The sequence below is a fragment of the Rhinatrema bivittatum genome, chromosome 1 (assembly GCF_901001135.1).
Source record: "Rhinatrema bivittatum chromosome 1, aRhiBiv1.1, whole genome shotgun sequence".
Lineage (NCBI taxonomy): Eukaryota > Metazoa > Chordata > Amphibia > Gymnophiona > Rhinatrematidae > Rhinatrema > Rhinatrema bivittatum.
Genome location: NC_042615.1, coordinates 708532805 through 708557014, shown reverse-complemented (window position 1 = coordinate 708557014; position 24210 = coordinate 708532805). Strand labels below are relative to the sequence as shown.

At 42.0% G+C, this 24210-nt stretch overlaps 1 protein-coding gene across 1 annotated transcript in view; it reads left to right on the top strand.

Annotated features, from left to right (window-relative positions):
* The window catches only part of RGS7BP (regulator of G protein signaling 7 binding protein), a 223787-nt gene that overhangs the window by 188379 nt on the left and 11198 nt on the right, over positions 1–24210 (top strand). Inside the window, 2 exon segments of the mRNA XM_029576355.1 lie at positions 6828–6975; positions 9668–9738. Coding sequence (XP_029432215.1) covers positions 6828–6975; positions 9668–9738 — 219 coding nt within the window.

Genomic DNA, 24210 nt, shown 5'->3' with positions numbered 1-24210 from the left:
ACTTCTCCTCCAAGAACTTATCCAAACCTTGTTTGAACCCAGCTACACTAACTGCACTAACCACATCCTCTGGCAACAAATTCCAGCGCTTTATTGTGCGTTGAGTGAAAAAGAATTTTCTCTGATTAGTCGTAAATGTGCTACTTGCTAACTTCATGGAATGCTCCCTAGTCCTACTATTATTCGAAAGTGTAAATAACAGAGTCACATCTACTCGTTCAAGACCTTTCATGATCTTAAAGACCTCTATCATATCCCCCCTCAGCTGTCTCTTCTCCAAGCTGAACAGCCCTAACCTCTTCAGCCTTTCCTCATAGGGGAGCTGTTCCATCCCCTTTATCATTTTGGTTGCTCTTCTCTGTACCTTCTCCATCGCAACTATATCTTTTTTGAGATGCGGCAACCAGAATTGTACAGAGTATTCAAGGTGCGGTCTCACCATGGAGCGATATAGAGGCATTATGACATTTTCCGTTTTATTAACCATTCCCTTCCTAATAATTCCTAACATTCTGTTTGCTTTTTTGACTGCTGCAGCACAATGAGCCGGCGATTTTAAAGTATTATCCACTATGATGCCTAGATCTTTTTCCTGGGTGGTAGCTCCTAACATGGAACCTAACATCATGTAACTACAGCAAGGGTTATTTTTCCCTGTATGCAACACCTTGCACATGTCCACATTAAATTTCATCTGCCATTTGCTGCCAAATCTTCTAGCCTTGCAAGGTCCTCCTGTAATGTATCACAGTCTGCTTGTGATTTAACTACTCTGAATAATTTTGTATCATCTGCAAATTTGATAACCTCACTCGTATTCCTTTCCAGATCATTTATATACAGATTGAAAAGCACCGGTCCAAGTACAGATCCCTGAGGCACTCCACTGTTTACCCTTTTCCACTGAGAAAATTGACCATTTAATCCTACTCTCTGTTTCCTGTCTTTTAACCAGTTTGTAATCCACGAAAGGACATCGCCTCCTATCCCATGACTTTTTAGTTTTCGTAGAAGCCTCTCATGAGGGACTTTGTCAAACGCCTTCTGAAAATCCAAATACTGTTTATAATTTCTGTACTCAGGGCCAGGGCAACAAGAACACTTCGACTCAGCAAGAGGTTTAAAATTTAGTTTATTTGGCTTTTTAAAGAAGAGTCAAAGACAAGTGTTCCTGGGAGATGCTATATGCCCTCTATCTGTAATAATGAAGTAAATGTTGCCATTGAATATGTTGGTGCCAGTAGGTCTACCTCAGGGACATTCTGCAAGTCATGCTCAGAAAAGCACTCAGAGTTCATTCACCTCTGACAGGCCACAGTACAGCAGAGGCGTCTGGGTATTTTTCCTTCCTAATATTGTGTATCTGATCAATCATATTCTTCAATACACTACATCTACCGGTTCACCTTTATCCACATGTTTATTAACCCCTTCAAAAAAATGAAGCAGATTTGTTAGGCAAGACTTCCCTTGGGTAAATCCATGTTGACTGTGTTCCATTAAATCACATATATGCTCTATGATTTGATCTTGAGAATAGTTTCCATTATTTTTCCCGGCACTAAATTCAGGTTCACTGCTCTATAGTTACCCGGATCACCCCTGGAACCTTTTTTAAATATTGGGGTTACATTGGCCACTCTCCAGTCTTCAGATACAATGGATGATTTTAATGATAGGTTACAAATTTTAACTAATAGATCAGAAATTTCATTTTTTAGTTCCTTCAGTACCCTAGGATGCATACCATCTGGTCCAGGTGATTTGCTACTCTTTAGTTTGTCAATCTGACCTACTACATCTTCTAGGTTCACAGTGATTTTGTTCAGTTCGTCTGACTCATCACACCTGAAAACCATCTCCAGAACTGGTATCTCCCCAACATCCTCATTAGTAAACACGAAAGCAAAGAATTAATTTAGTCTTTTAGGTGCATGCATTTGCATACAAATCCCGCTTTTACTGTGTAAATTGTGTGATTTTAAAGGGGGGGGGGGGTGCGCCGACACCATTTACAGTTTTCTTAGTTTGGCAAGTTAAGATATAGGATATTTAAAAATCCCCTAGTATAATAGCCTTCACTCCCCTGACCCTTAAAACATCACAGATTTGCCTAGATTTCTTTAATTAACTTACATGTCATCCATAGCAGAAATAAAGTTACATGGCAGAGGACCTTGGTGCGCACTGGGGCATATAAGTATATACCCGCATATCTCAGGTTAATACCTGAAATACCCATTCCCTGCTCAGACCACATCCACACTCCACCCCGCCCCTTTTGAAAAGTATAAAGATTTGCCCGCTGCTGGAGATACGTACGTATCTCGGTGGCTTTTAAAATCCTACTTATTTGCACATCCCCTAATTACTGTGCACGCCAGGCTTTTAAAATTCACCTCTCAGTGAATGTGTCGAGTCTGTTGGTATCTAGACCTCAATGAACATCTGTTCCTTGGGAACGCACTCCCTTCTCCCCACCCCCGATGACTGGAAATTTACACCATGCAGAAGTCCTCTGTGCTGATTCATCTCCAGGAACCAGCATCGGGACCTCTAGCAGATGCTAATAGTAATTCAAACAGAGTTGGGACTCCATCCTCAAGGTAACTGACTATGTTGATGCTGATGCACTGTTTGCAGCTCTGCAATCAGATAATTCCTGGATTATCTTTTTCCAACTCCTACTCAAACATTGTTGATACCAGTAAAGCATGGGAAACAGGAGGAATAGTTACATCTTCCTGGGTCACGTGAGGAGTGGTTGCTGGCATCCAGGCCTTTGGACGCTATTGTGATTTCTGAGATGGATGTGAGGGTAAGCTTACTTTTCCATAGGAAGGGCTCAGGATTTAGGGCCGCTTCAGAATCTTCCTGCTCTCAGCATTGCACACTGATAGATACTGATGCCAGTGCTTCTTAGCCTAAACCGATGCTTGATATTAGTCCTCCTTGACCCTCCAGTTTCAAGGGATGGCAGGGTACTAGAGGATGGCCTGTCTCCCTTGCTTCTGGTTATCAATATCAAGGAATACAAATGTTTTCTTGTTGATTTACCGCCAGTGTCCAGAGTATCTTTAGGAGCTCAAAGAGGCCGTCCTCTAGGACTCATCTTCCAGCATACGTTCTGAGGGCATAACTGGAAAGAGTTGTATTAGTCAGCTAAGGGGGTCATTCATCAAATCATGTTTGGGCCTTATCATGTGCGTTAGGGCCCTAATGCCCACAGTATCACCATAACGCATGAGATAAATAAAGCATTGCGAGATGTGTATGCAAATTCTAAAAATGTAGTCAAAAGGGAGGAGTTTAGGCGGAGCTGATGAAAATGAGGGGTGTTTAACCTTGCATGCGATAGTGTAACGCATGCTATTGCACAATTTAACACCGGAAATAACTATACCTTTTTTCAGAGCAGGGAAAGGGAGAAAGAGAGAGAGCGCATCTCTGGGGAGGCATACATATTAGCCACTGTAAACGGGGCCATTTTGAACTCTGGGTGATGTTTTGGTGGTGGTCTAAGTTTTGGGGGGCAGTTTTACGTGCACAGTCAGAGGTACAAACAGCACAGTAGACAGTGAAGATTTTATGTGATTTGGAGTCATGAAAGGTATACAAAGATGAAATTGGTAGAATGTCCTCTCAACCTAGCTTGATGCACTCTCTACCTAGCTATTATCAAGCCAGGTCAAGAGTACAATGTACAAATCTCATTTTTTTCACAATCCTAACTTTGTGTTTTTCACCTAGTTTGATTTTATTATTATAATTTGGCTGTATAAAATTTCAGTTATTTTTTTAATATTGTTTCCTTATACAAGTTTTAGATTAAAAACTACAAGATTTATGACATTATTGATAAATAAAGAATAAAAGATGTTTTTTTCTCTCCTCCTCATATGACCTCTATGTCATTGTTATTTAAAAAGGATTTAGCAAGATCTGATTGTAGGGCAGAGTCAGAGATGTTACATAGTCTAGAATAGGGGACCCCAAACTTGATCCTCAAGAGCTGCAACCTAGTTGGGTGTTCAGGATTGCCACAATGAATATGCATGAGGTATATTTGTGTTTGTCTCCTCCATTGTATGCAAATAGATCTCATGAATGTTCATTTTGGAAATCCTTAAAACCCAATTGGGTTTTAGGTCTTCAAAGACCGAGTTTGGGGACCTCTGTCTAGAAGGTATTAGCAAGTAGGGATGTGAATCGTTTTTTGACGATTTAAAAAATCATCCGATATATTTTAAATCGTCAAAAATCGTTAGAGGCACGATACAATAGGAATTCCCCCGATTTATTGTCAAAAATCGTAAATCAGGGGAGGGGAAGGGGAAGGGGGAGGGCGGGAAAACCGGCACACCGGGACCCCCCCCCCCACTGGACCCCAGGTAATTTAAAACATTTTGGGGGGGTTCGGGAGGGTGGGAGATTTATTTTAAAGGGTCGTGGTGGGTTTTAGGGTTGTTTTAGTGTGCCGGTTTTCCCGTCCTCCCCCGATTTACGATTTAAACGATTTTTAAAAAAACAAAACCGCGACGATCAGATTCCCCTCCCCCCCAGCCAAAATCAATCGTTAAGACGATCGATCACACGATTCATATCTCTATTAGCAAGATCCCCCAGTTTCCCACAGCAGCTTCATGGCACATTCTCTGGCACAGTGTTTGTGAGTCCCTGGCAGATATTCATAAATTAACATATATTTTCTATTGCTTAATATGTAGATGAAAGCTCTTTTTATTAGATAATATTGAAACTATGCAGCATATTTATTTTAAAAAAACATGTTTTCTAAGCTCTGCTGTATGGTTCTTTTTTACGTTTTCTGTTTCTTTATTCCTATCTTCTTTTTGTGTTCCCTTTTCTTTTTCTTTTCACTCTTTCCTTTTTCCCTTTTCTCTTCTCTTCTTACCCTACCCTTTTTCCCAGTAGTTTGTTTCCACTTCCGTCCCCATTCTCCTTTCACATCCCGTCTACTACCTCAGTCTTTTTACCTCCAGTTCCTAATCCCACCTCTTCTCATTTATCCATTTTATTCCCTTCTCTCCTGCCTTTATGAAGTGATATACTCCTCTCTGTGTATGTCTTCTCTACTCTTAGGGTCCAATTTTCAAAAGCATTTAAATGCTTAAAACTGAGTTTTACATTTGTAAATGTACTTTACCCATGCAAGTGGGCTTTTGAAAACTGCTACAATATATACCATTGAATTGTCGAGAGTTTTACCTGTGCACTTAACACAGATAAATGGCTTTTGAAAATTGCTACGATAGTATGTTACACATACATGCATAACTCCTTTGAAAATTCACTTGTTAGCTTCACGCACCTCTTCTCCCCATCTGTGCACTTTCCTGTCTTTCTTTTCCCTCAATGCCCCTGCCTCTCCTTCTGCTGCTTTCATGCATATTTTCGGCCCAGTTTTAAATGGCCCGTGCGGGTAAAAATCAGGGGTTACGTGCGCAGTCGGGCCTTGTGCATGCCATGCATATTTTAAAAGGGGCCCAGCCACGCGTGTAATCCCTGTTATGTGCACAAGAGCCGGGCCTCAGCAAAGGGGCGGGGAAGGGCAGTCTGGGGGCAGGGCGGGGCTGGAGGCGCCGGTACAGCGGCCATTTGTTGCTGTGCCGGCACGCGCAACCTGCTATTGCTCCTTTGGAGGAGCAAAAGGTAAATTCAAAAATTTGGGGGTATCTAGGATAGCAATAGGGGGCGGGTAGGAGAGGGGAAGGGGAAGAGAGGTTAGGGTAGGGGGTAGAGAAGTTCCCTCCCAGTCCACTCCTTAATTGGAGCGGACAAGGAGGGAACTGGGGGAGCCCCGATCTCGTCGCCATGCGAATTAGCTAATTTCTACCCCCCCCCCCCCCCCCCCGCGCACGTCCATTTGTGCGCCGGGTAGCGTGCACACATGGACACGCCCACATATTTTTTTAATATCGACCCCTTTGCCCCTCCTCTTCTCTCCCTTACTCCATCCATCTCTTATTTCTTCCACTTCTGTAAGTTTGCCACCAGGTTTCTTGTCGTAAAGATCAGGCTAATACACTTCTGGTTTTACCCTATGGCACGCAGGGTCTTACAGTTCAGATGTAATCAGGTAAATCAATGGGACAATCAGAACTGCAAGTTTCTTATCTGCATGCCATAAGGTAAAACCAGGACTGGCATAATCTGTTCTCTATGACATGGAACCAGATGGCAACTCTACTCTTCTCTTCCATTAGCCTCTTGTCTCTCTCCCTCTATTTTCTTCCATGCATCTTTTTCTGCTCCTTCCATTGCACTTTCCTTTCTTCTCTCTCCCTCCCTGCATTACTTTGTACCTTGGTCTCCTTTCTTCTCCCCACTGACCCTGCTAGTATTGCAGTCCACTACTTACTTTTTCTTGTTCTCATAGTTTATTGCAAGAACAGGGAAAACCTATAGGGCCTATGTAGCTCAACCCCAATACATGGAGAAGTGCCGCTGGAATGATCAATGGGAGAACAGGGGGGACAAAGATCTAGCAGGTGACAGGAAGCAGTGGATTTGAGGGTTTGGTTGGGGGTGCATTGAGAGTGGTGGCAAGGGTTTGGGAGTGGGGAGATGTCAGCAGAGACTAGTGTAGGGTCAGTTCCTGTGATTCCGCAACAAGGGACAGATTCATCGGCAATTGCTGCAGAATACTGGCAAACTAGGAGCCTTGGGTGTTGTGATGCTACTGGAAACAATTTCTAACTACAGTTACTTGCCATTTAATTTGTTACACAACATAATAACTTTTTGGCTTAAAATAATGCTTAAAATAATCCAGATATTTTTTGTTTTCTCTTAATATTTTAAAGGAAAGGAACCTTATGTGGTCCCTAAGATCATAGATTGTAAAATGGATGAGAGTTCAGAAGTTCCAATTTTAGAAGATACATCATCATCACCAATAGATATTCAACAACATTCTGGGCAGGTTTCCACAGATATTGAAAACACGGAAAGGTATGTGCTTTTTGGAACTTTATAGGCCTGGTTTGTAAAATGTGTTTTTTCTCATACTCCAAAAATGAGAGAAAACATTTTCTAAATCAGATCCTTTGATCAGATCCTTTCCAATGCTGGAACTTTAATAGTGAAAGTTTCATGCTCACTGTTTTTCCTGTCAAAGTGTTTCTTTCTCCCGCTTAATGATACTGTCTTGCAGAGAAGGTAACAGAAGGTATCTGTTATTACTGGACGTAATGTAAAAAATAACTATATGTAAATAATGCACCATTTATTACAAGGTCATTTTCAAAGCCATTTGCCAGAGTAAATACCGATTTACGGAGCTAAATTTGTCAATCTGAAAAATTGCGCTCAGCGTGGCTAAGAAATATGCACAATGTTCATATCCGCATTATAAAATGGAGTTTCTTTAGGAATGTTTAGACTGGAGGAGTAAAACAGCGTGTGTACTAATATTTTCAAAAGCAAGAGCCCTTATGTTACCCACCACAACACCACTTGCACAAACAGCAGGAAGCAAAGTGTGCATGCGCTTTTACCACCTATTCTGTACACCAGCTAATTTTCACAGGGGAGCTATCCACAGAGCTTCCTTTTAAGTATGAATGGTAAAAATGCCTGCAAACTTTGCAACTATATAGGCCCTCATAGTAATTAATGTAAAGTCTATTCATGAGCAGGGTGGAAAGCTGTAAAAGAAATTAATTACTAGTAACTACTACTGCTTCTATAACTTTGACCCCTTTTAGCAATATCTACCAGTCCTGAACTTCCATTTGGTACTTCTTCTATGAAAGTTTATTCATCATAGAAACTATTTAAGAAACAATAGACAAATCCAACAGCAACGGCTCTGATACTGGTGGCAATTCTCAACCCGTCCGCCTTGGGCCAAAAGCCTTACTAGTAATTTTAACCTTGGACTTTGCTCCGTTTTTGAAGAGGAAAACATGTGTGTACTTTTGCTTTGAAATCTGCCTGCAGGTACTTGACATTTCCTCCTGATTTTTTTGGAAAGTCACACACAGGTGAATTTTGAAAGGATACGTGCATAAAATAAAATAGCAGGTGCACGCGTTCAAAAGCGCGTTCGCGAGTGTACGGTATTTGCAAAACTGCAAAATTCATGCATAACTCAGGATCCGCAAGTAAATGTTGGTTGTTTAAAAGAGGAGCGGGTGGGGCCAACATTTACATGCATAAGTTGATATTTTAAAACCTTGCAAAGTGATACACGCAGGTTTTATTTATTCCTGCTCAATGCTTGTGTAAATGATCGCAAAAATCTGAAAAAAATGAGTTGGGGGGGGGGTCTGTGTGAAATGGGGGGACGTTAGGCTGAAGTGCCAGGAGGGTCTTTAAAAGCTGTAGTTGTGCTGGGCGAACCAGTAGACTAATTGGTAAAGCTGGTAACTTCATTGCCATGCACAGGTTATAAAATCCTCTGACCTAACGCTTGTTAACAGCTACTTTACAGGGGTAACTGCGCCTAAATAATGCACGTAGATCTTTTTGCATATCCATTTAAAATTCTAAGTTCAAATATGCAGGTATATTACTTGCTCACATGTATATATTGGTGGTAAATAGCTGAAAGACTATTTCCCTCTCTAGAGTGTTACACTTTGTGTGTGAGTGACTATCTGAGAGGTGTTTGCTTCTGTTTAGTGATTAATTATCATTGTCTGGCTAAATGATGACATACCCAGCAAAGTAGCACTTTGTGCGTGCAGATGTGCACATATTTTATTAGCTGTGCATATCATATACATGCAGGTTATAAAATGTAGTAATAAATTACCATGTGCCCATATTCATACGCATATGGGGGCACGCAAGTAGTTTTGAAAGTTGCCCTCAATGTTTTGAAAATGTAATTTGCGTGGATTATTTTCCTCCCAACTTAAACCCACTCCCAGGAAAGCCAGGTGAAGGTGCGTGTGTCAGGTGTACACTTTCAGCCACACTGAGGGAAGGACATTTTCCGATGGTCACGGAAATAGCCCTCCATGTAAAATAGCAAATTTAAGGGGAAGGGGACAAACGTTACGCAATGCATCCAGGCAGGGAATTTCATAGATTTTAAAAGTGAAAGATCCTGCTCCCATTTCTCAACTTTCATGCTTATATTTTTCAGAAGCAAATCCATAAAAATAAGGATAGTGCTGAACAGTATAAATGTTTCACCCAGTTCTTGTCTTTAAAGTGTATAAGCTTAAAAGAATGAATGTTGTAGTGTGCACAAGCTGACAAATAACGCCTAACCTACTGACTGACTCAACTGGAAGTTGATAGCAAATGTATTTTACTGACATACTGGATTAAATTTGCACGTCTGAGATACTAGGTTTTTTCGGTAAGATTACCTTCCCGAAATGAATATTTTATACAGATTTTGAGGATTTTTGGAGGCATCAATGAGGTAATGTTCAAAAATGTTAGAGGAGAACAAGAACGGTGCATTTAAAAACACATTAATCTTTTTGCGTTTTTGGTTTGTGTGCGTATGAGTCTGTCTTGTGGCTCACAGGCTTTCTCGAGCTGAAGAATATGCCAAAGTGTCATCCGTCGCTGTCATGTTTACGCCATACTGTAGAGAACTAAGTAAATCAGAACATTAGGTATTCATGCTTAAGTCTTGAAATGTTTTTCTCCATTCTAGTCATTTTATTTTTCATTTCTACAGAGATATGAGAGAAATGAAAAACCTTTTAAGCAAACTCAGGGAGACTATGCCTTTACCATTAAAAAATCAAGGTAAGTCTTGTTATCGATATGCTCTTCAAGATCAAGAAATGTAGGCTGGCAGCCATTTAGTTCTTTGCAGGAAAACATTTTTTATTTTGCCAATAGATTTGTAAAAAATGTTAAAAGAATTGAATGTATGCTACATTAGTATTTTCATATTTTGGAAATGAAATTGTTTTATCCAGCATATTTATGATTGCACTTTACATAAAAGATAAACCTGCTATGCCCATATCAATGGAAACAAACTCATATATTTATGTTGTCACATATTTCTAGTGGCAGTAGAGCTTAAAGGATTCATGAAAATAATAGAAGACGAGGTGATTTTATATTTTGGGTTCACAAATGATACAGGTTATTTGCAGCATTTGTGTTTGGTTTAATTCTTTTAGTACAGGTATAATTTTGCTTAATGTTGGGCTGAAGTAATTGACTGGTAGCATTTAGATGGAAAATAGTCTTTATGCAAATAAAGATGTGCTTTTGCAGCTGATCTAGAAACCAATGTACTAACCTACAAGTAGGTTTGCAGGAATGAACTGGTACTGCACACAGATTTTGTTGCAGTGAATGCTCATTTAAATATTAGTCAAATGCAATTCATGGCAAATGTTTTGCTGTAAAGTCCATGCAAAATCATAGACTTTAGCACAATGTAATTACACCTCCCTAAGGTATAGTTAAGTTTTGCAAAATAATGTATTTTTGTGCATTTTTTTTTATATTAAATTTAGTTAAGCAAGCATAGGCAATGATCTGATTTTTACAACCATGAAGCTCATTACCTGTTTTTCATAGATTTTGTAGTGTGCTTCGCAAAAGTTAAATTCCATGCAAAATAACCCAGCAAATAGCACGTGCAAAATTTCACAAATTAGATTTCATGGCATTTTTTTCATGCATTAAGGCAGGAGTAAGCAAACTGGAAGGTGATTTCCCCCTGTGGGGGGGGGGGGGGGGCTAGGAGTGGCTTGAACAGTCCTGAAGGGGGGTACACTGGTTGCCTAATCAGGGAAGAATACATTGGCTATACTTTCAAGTCTCAGTGCTGTGGAGACACTGCAAGCTTAGGAAAGAGGTAGCTGCCAGAGCATAGTGGCCTCATTGTAAGCATGCCACGGCTTAGTCATGCGTCTCTTTCGGTTGACTGAGGAGAAGAGCTGCTTTTGCTGTGGTGGGCCCAGGTGGGAAGCCACTTACTCTGTGGCAGAACTAGACATGGGGGCAGCCACTGCGGTTCCACAACCCAAGAGTGCTGCCACCCTTGGACCTCAGCCCAAGAGGAGATCCTGCTGCTGCTGCTGCTGCTGCTGGGTCTCTACCCTGGGAGAGATCACAGCTGCTGCCCACCCAGGGGACAAGTGGTGAGGTAAGGGAGGAGAAAAGAGGCCAGGAAGAATGAGAGGTGAGGAAGAGAGAATAAAGGCAAAAGTTGTAAAAAAAAAAAAAATCTATTCCCCTATGAATCATTTCCCCTATGAAGAAAGGCTAAAGAGGTAAGGACTTGGAGAAGAGAGGGCTGAGGGGAGATATGATAGAGGTCTATAAAATGAGTGGCATGGAATAAGTAAACGTTAATCAGTTGTTTACTCTTCTGAAAAGTACAAAGACAAGGGGACACACAATGAAGTTACTGGGTAATACATTTAAAACTAATGAGAAAATATTTTTTTACTCAATGCATAATTAAGCTCTGGAATTCATTGCCAGAGGATGTGGTGACAGCTGGTAGTATAGCTGCATTTTAAAAAAGTTTGGACAAGTTCCTGGAGGTAAAATCCATTAACAATTATTAAGGGAAAGTTGCAGAAATCTACTGCTTATTCTTGGGATACGCAGCTTGGAATCTATCTACCCCTAGGGATCTTGTCAGGTACTTGTGATCTAGCTTGGTCACTGTTGGAAACAGGATACTGGGCTTAATGGACGCTTGGTCTGACCCAGTGTGGCAAGCCTTATGTTCTTAAATAAGCAAATCAAATCATGAGAAAATAAAAAAAAAGATAAGTAAATACAAAAATAGGAAAATTTAAAAGTGGGGCTGGGTGAGATGGAGTTTTTCTCAGCAACTAAAAAATGTTGGCTATACCTACATTTTTTGAAGCAGACCTTACCATTGCGGTGTACGGATTTTGTGTCTAGATGTGGTATGGAGTGTGTGTCTGTCTGGTGTGCATTGGTCTATGCCTCTGTCTGTGATATTGTCTGTCTGTCTTTCTCTGCCTATGTCTGGAAGTGTTGTTTCTATGCATCTCTCTGTGTCTTCTGTGCTTTTCTGTGTAGGTGTGGTATGTCTGTGCTTAGCTGGGTGTTGTGTTTCCTTCTCGCTGTGGGGTGTCTGTCTCTCTGTCAGGCCAGTGTAGAAAGATATGTTCACCCAAACACACAGGTTTACCTGCTCACATAGAAATTCCATGCAAATGAGGGCATTAAACATTCCCTCCCAATGCAGAGAGGTGCACACGGCTAGATTTTAAAACATCGGCGCAAGTGAAAACATGGAGATACGCACATGGCTGGGCCATGCGCGTGCCGTGAGGATTTTTAAAGGTCCCCAGCCACAAGCATATATCCGTGTACGCGCCAAAGACTGGCTTGAATCAAAAGGAGTGGGGCGGGGGCCGGCCAGGACAGCGCCATTTTGCGCTGTCTCGGTGAAGCGCGCGCTAGCAGCTGGCCAGCATGCACAACTTACTTCTGCTCGGAGAAGCAGGTAAGTTGTCAAACACAAAAAAAGGTTAGAGTCTGCTCGAGTTTGTGCTTATTTGTTACCTATACAAGGGAACCCAAATTTTACACCAGGGTCTCACACTGCTGCCTTTCGTGGGTGGGCCAGTAAGGGAATCATGCAATTAGGTCATGTGCTGTCTTCTGAGGGTCACATATTATCATTTGAAGAACTTAGGATTTATGGTCTTCAGCCTGGGTGTGTCTTCCCATACTTACAACTTCAGCATTATGTGGGATCACTCCCCTTAGTCTCGAAGCAAGCTTCAGTTTTTCACAACATGGATAAAATATTCATATTCGAGCAACCTAAGGCGCCGTCCCTTTCAAAATACTACAAGAGCTTAAATAAGATACTGGATGTTGACACATGCTCTATCCTGGTTGAGCAATGGAATGGGGATGGGGTTTTTCTAGTCACTAGGTCCATACTGCAAAGGTGCTTTAAACGAATATCCCAAATATCAGCAAATATGTATTATAGAGAAATGCAGTACAAGTTTTTCCATAGGGGCTATATTTCTACTCAAGGGGCGTACCAATGTAAAATATCATCCTCGGCAGCCTGCCCAAGATGCCAGTGCCCTAGGGGTACCTTATCCCACGCTTTTTGGGAATGTCCTCCTATATAGAACTATTGGGGCAAAATTGTAAGGTATTTAGTTAATTTGTTGGAGGTACCAATCCCAGTGTCTCCCCTATGGCTACTTTTTGGCTGTATTTCTCCCTTACGGGTAAGGGATATGGGGGCTCGGTTGCTTATTCGTAAAGCTTGTTTGGTGGTCAAAAAGGTCATTTTGTTGAACTGGAGGGAAGTTACCCCTCCATCTTACTGGACTTGGCGTAACTGTTTACACCGGATGCTTCAAATGGAGACAGCGAGACAATCTCCACGCAACAAGAAGCTGTTCATGAGGGTCTGGGATCCGTATATACAGACTCTCCCACATCGCTCACGCAGTTTGATCCTCAATGAGTGAACTAAATTTGGACGAACACTCTTGCATCAACACGCTTTTGGGACACGACCTTGAACACAAATGGAATGCTTGAAAAAAATATATGGCTTAGGAAGGGTTAGGGGGGAGGGGGGTCGTTCTTGGTGGGTTTTTCTGCTATCTAGGGATGAGGTTGGAGAACTGAGAAGGGGTTCATAAGGGGAACATTTCACGGAGAGTGTATCAGAGTTCAGCATTCTCTGTATTGTTTTTTGGTTGAAAATAATAAAATTGTTCTAAATGAAAAATAATTTTCCAACCTTTAAAAAAAATGAAATAAAATAACAAAAAAAAAAAAAAAGTTTAGTTAGGGTGGGTTTAGGGGTCAGAGTAGAGAGGGCAAAAGGGAGGAAGGTTAGGTAGGGGGATAGGGAAGTTCCCTCCCAGTCCACTTCTTTATTGAAGCAAACTGGGAGAGAACTGGGCAAAGGCCCAATTGCGTCACCGCGCGTGTTTTAAAAAATTTCCCCACCCTGCGTGTGCAAGTGGGCACGCGCATGCAAGTGAGCACCCACGTGCACATGCGCACACCAATCCAAAATCGGGTGAGCGTGTGCGCAAGGGTATCGGATTTTATAACATCGGCATGTCCATGTGCGCGCTGGGAGCCACGCATACATGGACGCCCGCACAGCTCTTTCAAAATGTACCCCATATTTTTTAATGTTAGAAACTTTACTCCTCGTCAAAGGTGGAGTAAAGTTTCTAACACTGGAACCGCCAATGGGGCTCCTTCCTACCCATAAGGCAAGTGGTAGAGGATCAACAGTGTGTTTATTTTTTAAACCTAACCATAGCCAGATACCTGGCTTGGAGCACGACAAAAATAATACTCCTAAATTAGGTGCACAACAAAAGAAATGCACCTAAATTAAGCATATGCTCCTAAATTAGGAGCACAACAAAAGAAATGCTCCTATACACTCTCTCAAATTCAGCTTCTCCCCTCTCGAATTAAAATCTGTGTTCAACTAGAGCTGACCGCACATTTACCAATGCATTATCATAGCATTAGCTTACTGCACTGGGAGTTAAAAAGCAATTTAACCTGTGTATTAAAAGAGTGTGCTGAAATTCAGCGCTGTGGGGCAGTGCCCCTGGTGTTCCCCTGTTTACCAATGCAGGATCAGGCTAGATGCCTGGTCTACTTTAAATGCCTTAAGGAGAGTATGCTCTATGGGGCAGAGACTGGGGAATAAGAGCTGGGATCCAGGTAGGGATAACCAGACCAGGCCAGGTCTCCAAGAGGAAGGCAGTTCCTGTATGCAACACTGTTCAAACACTGAGCTGAGATGAAGCAACACACTGTAAGTAAAGAGAGTACACTGAGGAGAAGACAGTTCATTGTTCTGTGTATGTGATGTTATAATAAAGAAATACTGTTTTAAGAAGACTTGACTTAATCTAGTTTGTCTCCAGGCTGAGGGAATCACCGCTTGTTCTCACATACGGTGTCATGTGTGGGATTTTTTCTAAGTAGTGCACAAGTGCCTCTAAGAAAGTGCCTGTGTGGAGTACAGAGAGTTGTGAAGAGGACCTGTGGTTCTAAATGCTTTACATCTTTTATTATTACATCCATTTTCCTTTATACAATTTTAACAAACAGCCGTTCGCCTCCTTAACTCTTCCACCACCAAACCAACGTTCCGTCAGTTATACTGGTTCTTCAAACCAACACTATAACTATTCAAAAGAAAATTATGTACATCCTCATATGTCATCGATAAATACCTTCTTCTATCCACTACTCACTCTTTTCTTTTCAAAGTATATATACTGACCTTAATAATTTCAACATGAATTTCCAACCCAGTTCGATTGAATTACCTTTCCACAATGCCGCAGCTGCGCATTCAATACTTCCTTTCTCTTTTTAAATCTCCCTGCGGTAACTCCCATTTCATACGTCACCCACGTGAACCACTCATTATTTCCTAGATACTGCCTTAACAAAGCACAACTCCTTCTGAATCCTAATCCGATCTGCCCTATCCAATACTAAATGAACACATTCCACTCCAGGTCTTGGTTCAATCCCAAAGGTTCTACCGTCCCCCAACGAAATATATCTTTGTTCCTTCTGCACCAAAATCTTTGAAACATCTCCTCCCCTCCTTAATACAACCTGATTAAGCACACAAAACCTTAGTTCTTGAATTTTGTGTTCCTTTTCATACCAATATTGTACCAGCGTTGCATTTTCCCTCCTGGTACAGATGTTACTTAAATGCTCGATTATTATTGAGCAGGTCTAACTTAGACGGACAACTTATCTGGCTAAATAGCAACTTCTATGCAGATATTCAGCAGTATAGTCATGTCGCTAAGATCCTTGTAACTTAGTCGGATAAGTGTCATGCAGGCTATGAATATCTATGCCAATATGGTTAGGCTCAAGCCTTCATTTGTATATCCTACAATGTAGTCTTTCTTAAGCAAACCAAGGTCTTCTACCAGTACCAAATATCCAAAAAGCTCATTTGGGGGAAGTACACAATAGAGCGATTGCAATTGCAGGCCTATGATTGTGGCATGTGACCTTCGATTGATCAAAGATATTAAAAGCTTTAAACGAGCTAAAACAAGGTCTTTTTTAAACAGGCCTTTGATGAAGTAATTTCAGGCAGAACACAGGGTATATTGATGACATGATAAAAGGCAGTGAGAAAATGGGATTATAGAAACAGTATTGTAAGAGTTAACAGCTATTAACTGAGATGCTGAATGTGAACTGTGATCTAATTGTTTTTAGTATGTTTGTCCAACATAATTTTGTATGTTAGAATATAAAACCACTTTGACTGTTACAAAGGCAGTTAAAAATGAATAAAAATAAATAAATAAAAGTGTTGCTCGTGCCAAATTGCCCACATACGCACATATATGGGCCACACGCAAGCAACGCAGATTGTAGAAAGCCGCAAATTACCCGCATATGTATCCGTGCTCGCATGAAAAATAAGAGGGTGGAAAACAGCCTTGGCATGGACATTGTAGAATGGGGCCAACATTTATGTGCATAATTCCGTATTTTAAAACAGGAAACTGCAGCGTGTGTAAGCTTGTTGTCCTTGTAATTATACCGCTGTTCCTGATGAGGAGCAAATTTGTAGATCTCAAGTTTTAGGTTCATAGGACAGAGTGGTATATTTCAAAACATACATGTACAATTGTGCGCATGATTTAAAATTCCACATATCTTTGCTCGTGCACCAATGCACACATGTATGGGCACTCACGCATTTGTCTTAAAATTACCCTTTTGAATATAGTCGCATAAGCTTAAAGATTTTAAACCTCACTGGGGATATTCAAACATAGCCAGCTAGGTTTAAAGATATCCGACTAAAATTAGAAGATAATTTTAATCATGGATATTCAATGATATTTTTAGATCACTGAATATCTGTGGTTTTTCCCTCAATTCAAAATTTCCAGGAATTTTACATCTCTAGACAAGTAATATTTTATTTCAAATCTTAAACAATTAGAAAGCCCCTATGTAAAATTCCTCATTACTATATGTAGCTACTTCACAGCTGTACCCTAAAAACTAAGGAGTATTCTTTTATTTGTTAATACTGGCATTTTATTTTCATGTTAACATGGAACAAGCTAAAATGACAACAAACTATTACTGGTAAAAGCAGTTGCTGGTTAGTTAGTGACCATAACCCACCATAGCCTGATCACTATTTGTCACTAAAGGTAACTGCTAGTATAAAATATAAACGTCTAGTAGCTATATTGGACTTGGAAAAAGCAACAGACTTTATTAGCTGTCATACATTTTGAAGGACTAATGATATAGTACTTGCCCTTTCAAGACTACAAAAGTTCCTTCTTCAAATGTGACGACAATGCTGAAAGAAGGAAGCTTTCATAGCCAGATAATGTTGTGCAGCAGAACTTCCCACAATAGAGGTAATCAGAAAACGTCAAGTTATTTGGATTAACATCAAATAGAAACAGCAGAAGCTGTCACTGGAGGGTGCTAGAGCTATTGTGAAATAACATCTCATAGAAACATAAGGCAGAAAAAGCTCATACGGCCTATCGAGTCTGCCCCTCCACAGAAACTCCTCAGCTCTTTATGTATCACTCCCTCAGAGATCCCCTATGCTTCTCCCATGTTTTTTTTAAATTCAGATACTGTCTAGGTCTCCCCTGGAAGGCTGTTCCGTGCATTCACCACCTTCTCTATAAAGAAATATTTTGTTAGATTACTCTTGAAGCCTACCTGCTTTCATTCTTATCCCATGATCCCTCATTCCAGAATTCCCTTTCTGGTGAAAGAGGGCCTCCTCCTTTGCATTGATACTTTGGAGGTATTTAAATGCCTGTATCATATCTCTTCATCTCACCTTTCCTCAAGGGTTTACATGTTTAGATCTTTAAGTCTGTTCCCTTATCCTTTACAGTGCAGAACATTCACCATTTAAGTAGCCATCCTCTAGACCAATGCCATTCAGTCTGTATTTTTTTTTTAAGGTGCAGCTCTAGAATTGTACATCATATTCCTGCTATCACCTCCTTTTTTCTCTTCCTATGCAGCCAAGCATCTTTTGGGCTTTTGCCATTACTGTATCCATCTGAAGATAACCAGATACTGTCACCATTAGATCCTGCTCTTGTTTTGTGCTTAGAATAATTTCACCCCCTATACCGCAGCCTTTGGAGGTTTTGCAGCCCAAATAATGAATCTGCAGTTTTTGCCATTAAATCTTAACTGCCATAATCTAGACCAGCGATTCTCAACCGGTGTGTCACAACACACCAGTGTGTCGCCAAGAACACGCAGGTGTATCGCCACACTTCCCGGTCCCCCACTGACCCAGCTGCTCCCCCTACCCAAGCAAAATAGGTCCTCCACCTGGGCTTAAAATGCTGATAGCCCGGGCAGAACGCGGCAGGAGTGCTGGAGTCAGCGGCACCGACATGCTCTCTTATTCCCACCCCACCCCGGAAGAGGAAGTGGTGAGCAGCAGGTACGTGCGCGGGAAGAAGAGACTATGTTAGTGCGCTCAGCATCGGCCCAAAGAAAAGAAGAGAGGCGCGCGGCCTGAAGAATGAGCAGCTCAGCTCAGAATAAAATGAGGACAATTGTCCACGATCGATGGAACTCCTTTCTCCGCAAGGGATGAAAAGGAAGGAGGTTGTTGCTGCCTTTAGGGTTGGAAGTGGAGGAGGTTGCTGCTGCTGCTAATTCTGGGGAGGAGGGAGAGTGAGTGAATGAGCAAGCATATGTGTTTGAAATCCTGTGTGTGTGTGTGTGCAAGTGAGACAGCATGTTTGTGAATGATTGAGAGCCTGTATATGTGAAAGAAAGTATGTGTGTGATTGAGAGCCTGTGTGTGAGAGAGAGCATGAATGTTAAGTGTATGATTGAGAACATGTATAAGTTTGTAATTGAAAACCTATCTGTGTGAAAGAGTATGTGTGTGTGATTGAGATTTTTGTGTGTGAGAGAGATCATGTGTATGTATGATTGAGAGCCTGTGTGTATAAGTAAGAGAGAGAGCATGTGTGTGATTGATAACTGGTTTAGATGAGGGAGCATGTGAGTATGTGATTGAGAGCCTGTGTGTAAATGTGAGAAAGAAAGAGAATATGTTTGTAAGCATGTGAATGAGAGTCTGTGTGTGAAAGAAAGACAGCATGTATATATGTGATTGAAAGCCTGTATGTGTAAGCGTGAAAAGATAGACAGCATGGGGTAGATTTTCAGAAAGCGCGATTTGGCATACTTTTGTTGGCGCATCAGGTGCAAACAAAAGTACGCTGGATTTTAGTAGATATGCGCGTAGCCGCTAAAATCCTGGATCGGCGCGCGCACGGCTACCGATTCTGTATAGCCGGCGCGCGCCGAGCCGCACAGCCTACCTCCGTTCCCTCCGAGGCCGCTCCGAAATCGGAGCGGCCTTGGAGGGAATTCTCTAACGCCTTCCCCTCACCTTCCCCTCCCTTCCTCTACCTAACCCACCCGCCCGGCCCTGTCTAAACCCCCCCTTACCTTTGTCGGGGGATTTACGCCTCCCAGAGGGAGACGTAAATCCCCGCGCGCCAGCGGGCCGCTAGCACGCCGGGACGCAACCTGGGGGCGGGTCCGGAGGGCGCGGCCACGCCCCCAGACCGCCCCGGGCCGTAACCACGCCCCCGGACCCGCTCCCGACACGCCACGACAACGCCGCGCGGATCGGGCCCGCCCCCGACACGCCCCCCTCTGAAAACCCCGGGACTTACGCGAGTCCCGGGGCTCTGCGCGCGCCGGTAGGCCTATGTAAAATAGGCGCACCGGCGCGCAGGGCCCTGCTCGCCTAAATCCGCCCGGATTTAGGCGGATTTAGGCGAGCAGGGCTCTTAAAATTCGCCCCCATGTGTGTAAATGTGTAACTATGAGCCTATGAGTGAGAAAAAGCATGTGTATATGTGAGCGATTGAGAGCCAGTGTGAGAGAGAAAGAGGAGAAAGTTGCAAGCAGATCATCCCTCCTCCTGATAATTCAAAACAATCTCAGGGCACCTGGATATCAAACATTCCCAGGTATGCAGAGCAAAACATTTTTTGTATCATTATTTTTCATTATTGGGCCTTTCTGTCTGCTATTTTGAAATATTTTATTGGTATCTAGAAATTTTTGATATGAGACTTTAATTATTGGATATTCTATTCATCAGCTGTTTTGAAATAATCTTTTCTTTTGTTAGTATGGTTTTTACTACTATTGCTTTTATATTTCTTGATTTGTTTTATAAGGACTGGTGGTGTTTCTTTTTTTTCCTTTGTTACACTGCATACAGAGACTCTGGCTTGTTGCGGTTTCCAATTCAGTTTTTGTCTGCATGCTTTTGGTTATGTTTTATGGTCTCTTTATTCTTTGTTAGTGAGGGTCAGCACATGTGTTTCAGGTGAGGTTTTTTTGCTGGCGTGTAGTTTCTGTGTAGGGCTTTATAGTAGCCTGGTTTGTTCCATTTTCCTAATAGGAGGTGTATTGGTGTCTTAAAGCTTGGTGTATTATTTTCAGTGTTGCCTTTTCTTAAGTAAGGTGTTTACTGTTTGAGTACTAGAAATTGGTGCTGTTTTGGTGTGGGATGTTTACTATTTACGCAATTTCTGTTCAGACAGAATACATATCTTTTCCTTGTGTCATTCTTAACAATAAAAATAATACTGGACCTTTATTTTTTTATTTCCGCCTTGAATTGTAATGAGCAGTGTGTCACACATATGAGCGTGGTCAGTCAGGTGTGTCACGATTGGAAAAAGGTTGAGAACTACTTATCTAGACCATTTCTCAAGCTTCAGTAGATCCTTCTTCATAGTTTCCATGACTTCCTGGGTGTCTGCCCTATTACAGATTTTGGTATAATCAGCAAAAAGACAATCTTTCCCAATAGCCCTTCTGCAATACCGCTTACAAAATGTTGAAAAGAATTGGTCCAAGGACCGATTCCTGCATCATACCCCTAGTAATGCTCTTTTCCTTGGAGTGAACACCATTTACTACTACTGTTTGTCACCTCCCACTCAATCAGCTTCTAAACTAACCAAGAGTGCACAACCTATTTATATGTTACCTATGCAGAACTATGTCAAAGGCCTTAATGAAATACAAGAACACATCATTTCCCCAATCCAAATCTCTGTTTATCCAGTCAGAGAAATTGACCAGATTCATCTGACAAGACCTACCTCTGGTAAAACCATGCTGTAATCTTGTAATCCATTGAATTCTGAAACAACTATATCCTCTATTTTAGCAGTGATTCCATTAATTTACTCATTACGAAAGTCAGACTTAACTGGCATAGTTCCAGCAACTCCTTCCACATTTGTGAAAAGGAACCACATCCACGTGTCTCCAGTCCTCCAGAACTATACCCAAATGTAAAGAAGCATTGAAAAGATGAGCCAGGGGACCATCGGATGCATCCTGTTTAGTTAGCCCTATCACTTTATCTACTTTTCATTTATTAGCTGGTTCTTCACAAACACGATGTTTTTGAAAATTGAGGTTTACCTCACTTTCAATCCAATTTGTGTCCATTTTCAGTGGTCCTATTCCTGGCCCTTCCTTGGTTAGTTAGTTTTCCTGATGTCTAGGACCTTCAACTTTGAATGAACTTTTGTGGTTTTTTTGCTTGTTTCCTCGCTGCTTCAGCAGCTTCTCGACAGCACTTTTGGTGCTACCCCCAAAAAAAGAATATATAAAGAAGAAGAAAATTTGTGATGTCCAGTTCCAAGAAGGCTTAAGGGCTGTGTCTTTAATCGTAAGATGTTCATCATAATGGCTACGATATCTACTATAAATGCCTGGGACCTGATCACAACTCTGCCAATTGTTTTGATTGTGGGCAAATGCCCCCTAGGTCACAGCAGAACCGAGCTTGGAATATTGAGGAGCACCTCAGGCCAGTTTTGAGATTGAGTCATTCCTCGTTGCAGATTGGAGCCTCTTGTTCTTCCCTTCATGCCAAGTCGAAATGATGCTTCTCTGATCAAGTCCCCCATATACAGCGCTGGTCTCTAGATCCACTATAGCCCTGGGGTTGAGAAAGGAGAAGAAGCCTTAGGCTTTTAAACCAATGTGCTCCGAGCTCACACTCTTGAGCCTCATCTTCAGCTTGAGGCTTTTCGGAGATAATGAAGAAGCACTAATTGGCTCAGTCAGCACAGGTGGTGCAGAAATCATTGGCACCATTGATGTACCAGCCTTCTGTGCTACCAATGCATTGACTCCTGGCATGGCTGATGCACTTTGTCCTCAGCACCAAAATCTGCAGAGCAGCTTATGCCATCGATACCTGCGGTAACCCTGGCTCTGATGTGCCCTGATGAGGATTCTTCTTTGGTGCCATTAATACCACCTTGCCTTCTGTTTCCATATCCCAGACCCTCAGCACTGTCTGCCAGGAACATCCAGCCCAGTCAACATCTGGAAACTCCAGATCCTACCTTATCTATTGTGTTCTTGTTCTCCATGTGTCCCCTGATATAGGTTATTTAGGATAGGATCTCTACCTGGAATCTGGTGCATGCTTCTTAAGGCAATGACTCTATTCCAGTCTCAGAGGAGGATGTCCCTTCTCCAACTCCAGTTCAAAGTACACATCAGTCAATGGACCACATTATAGAACTAGTGAAGACTTTACCTCTTTAATAAGGGCACACTTCAATTTCTCCTATCCAGGATGTTGGATTTGTTCCCTCAAGGGGGAGTCCCTTCTGCTTCTATGGAATCTCCAATTAGAAATCCCAGTGGAGGAAGTTAGCCTACCTCCATTGGGCAGGCCATCCTGTTCAGGAGAGTCCAGCCAGCATTAAGGATGAAGTATGGGGCATGGCCAACTGGGATCTTCCCTGGGAGCTGACCCATCTGAGATGACTGCACCAATCACCTTCTTCTTCATCATGGTCATGGGTTAGCATCTGTCTACCTTTTTGCTTCAGAGGAGAGGTCTAGGTGGATTCCCTCAGACCCCTTACCTGACTTGCTGGAACATTTCTACCCACCAGAAGACTTCTCAGACTCCAAATACCTGGAAAAATTTGGTAAGCTCCATCAGAGCAATGTCCAGAGAGATAAGGACCACTGTCAGGAAGTCTTCAGCCTGCTTGATATATTGTAAACTCCCTCCAAACCAGCAGTGATCCAGGTTCACCAGATTCTATAGAACCTATAGAGGTGATATGATATAGATTCTATAGAACCTATAGAGGTGATATGATACAGACTTTCAGATACTTGAAAGGTTTTAAATATCCAAAGACAACGACAAACCTTTTCCGTAGGAAAAAAATCAGCAGAACCAGGGGTCATGATTTGAAGCTCCAGGAGGAAGATTGAGAACCAATGTCAGGAAGTATTTCTTCACGGAGAGGGTGGTGGATGCCTGGAATGCCCTTCCGGAGGAAGTGGTGAAGACCAGAACTGTGAAGGACTTCAAAGGGGCGTGGGATAAACACTGTGGATCCATAAAGTCAAGAGGCCGTCAATGAAGAGTGGGTGGCTCACCAGAATGACGGCTACTGCCTGGAGATAATACCCTTATTCAATAAACATACACATGGTTACTGTGACTCCAACATCGCTCTAAGCTTCAACAGCAAGAGGAAATGTGGAAAAAAGGATTTGCACTCACAAAGCGGGGAGTAGCTGGCTTGTTATGGCGGTTACTACCCCAAACCAAATAAGCCTGATACTTCACTTTCAATGCATATCCAGCATAGCTCTCTGCTTCAACGGCAGGGGAGAAGAAAAACTGATACTTCACGCATATCCAGCATAGCTCTCTGCTTCAACGGCAGGGGAGAAGAAAAACTGATACTTCACGCATATCCAGCATAGCTCTCTGCTTCAACGGCAGGGGAGAAGAAAAACTGATACTTCACGCATATCCAGCATAGCTCTCTGCTTCAACGGCAGGGGAGAAGAAAACCTGATACTTCACGCATATCCAGCATAGCTCTCTGCTTCAACGGCAGGGGAGAAGAAAAACTGATACTTCACGCATAACCAGCATAGCTCTCTGCTTCAACGGCAGGGGAGAAGAAAAACTGATACTTCACGCATATCCAGCATAGCTCCCTGCTTCAACAGCAGGGGAGAAGAAAAACAACCAATAAGGGCTGAATAACATAGCCTGGGTAAAACAAATAAGCATGGGTGTAGCTTGCTTATTGCGGCGGTTACTACCCCTACTACCCCAAACTAATCAAGCTTGATATTTCACTTGGATGCAGCTCCATCACT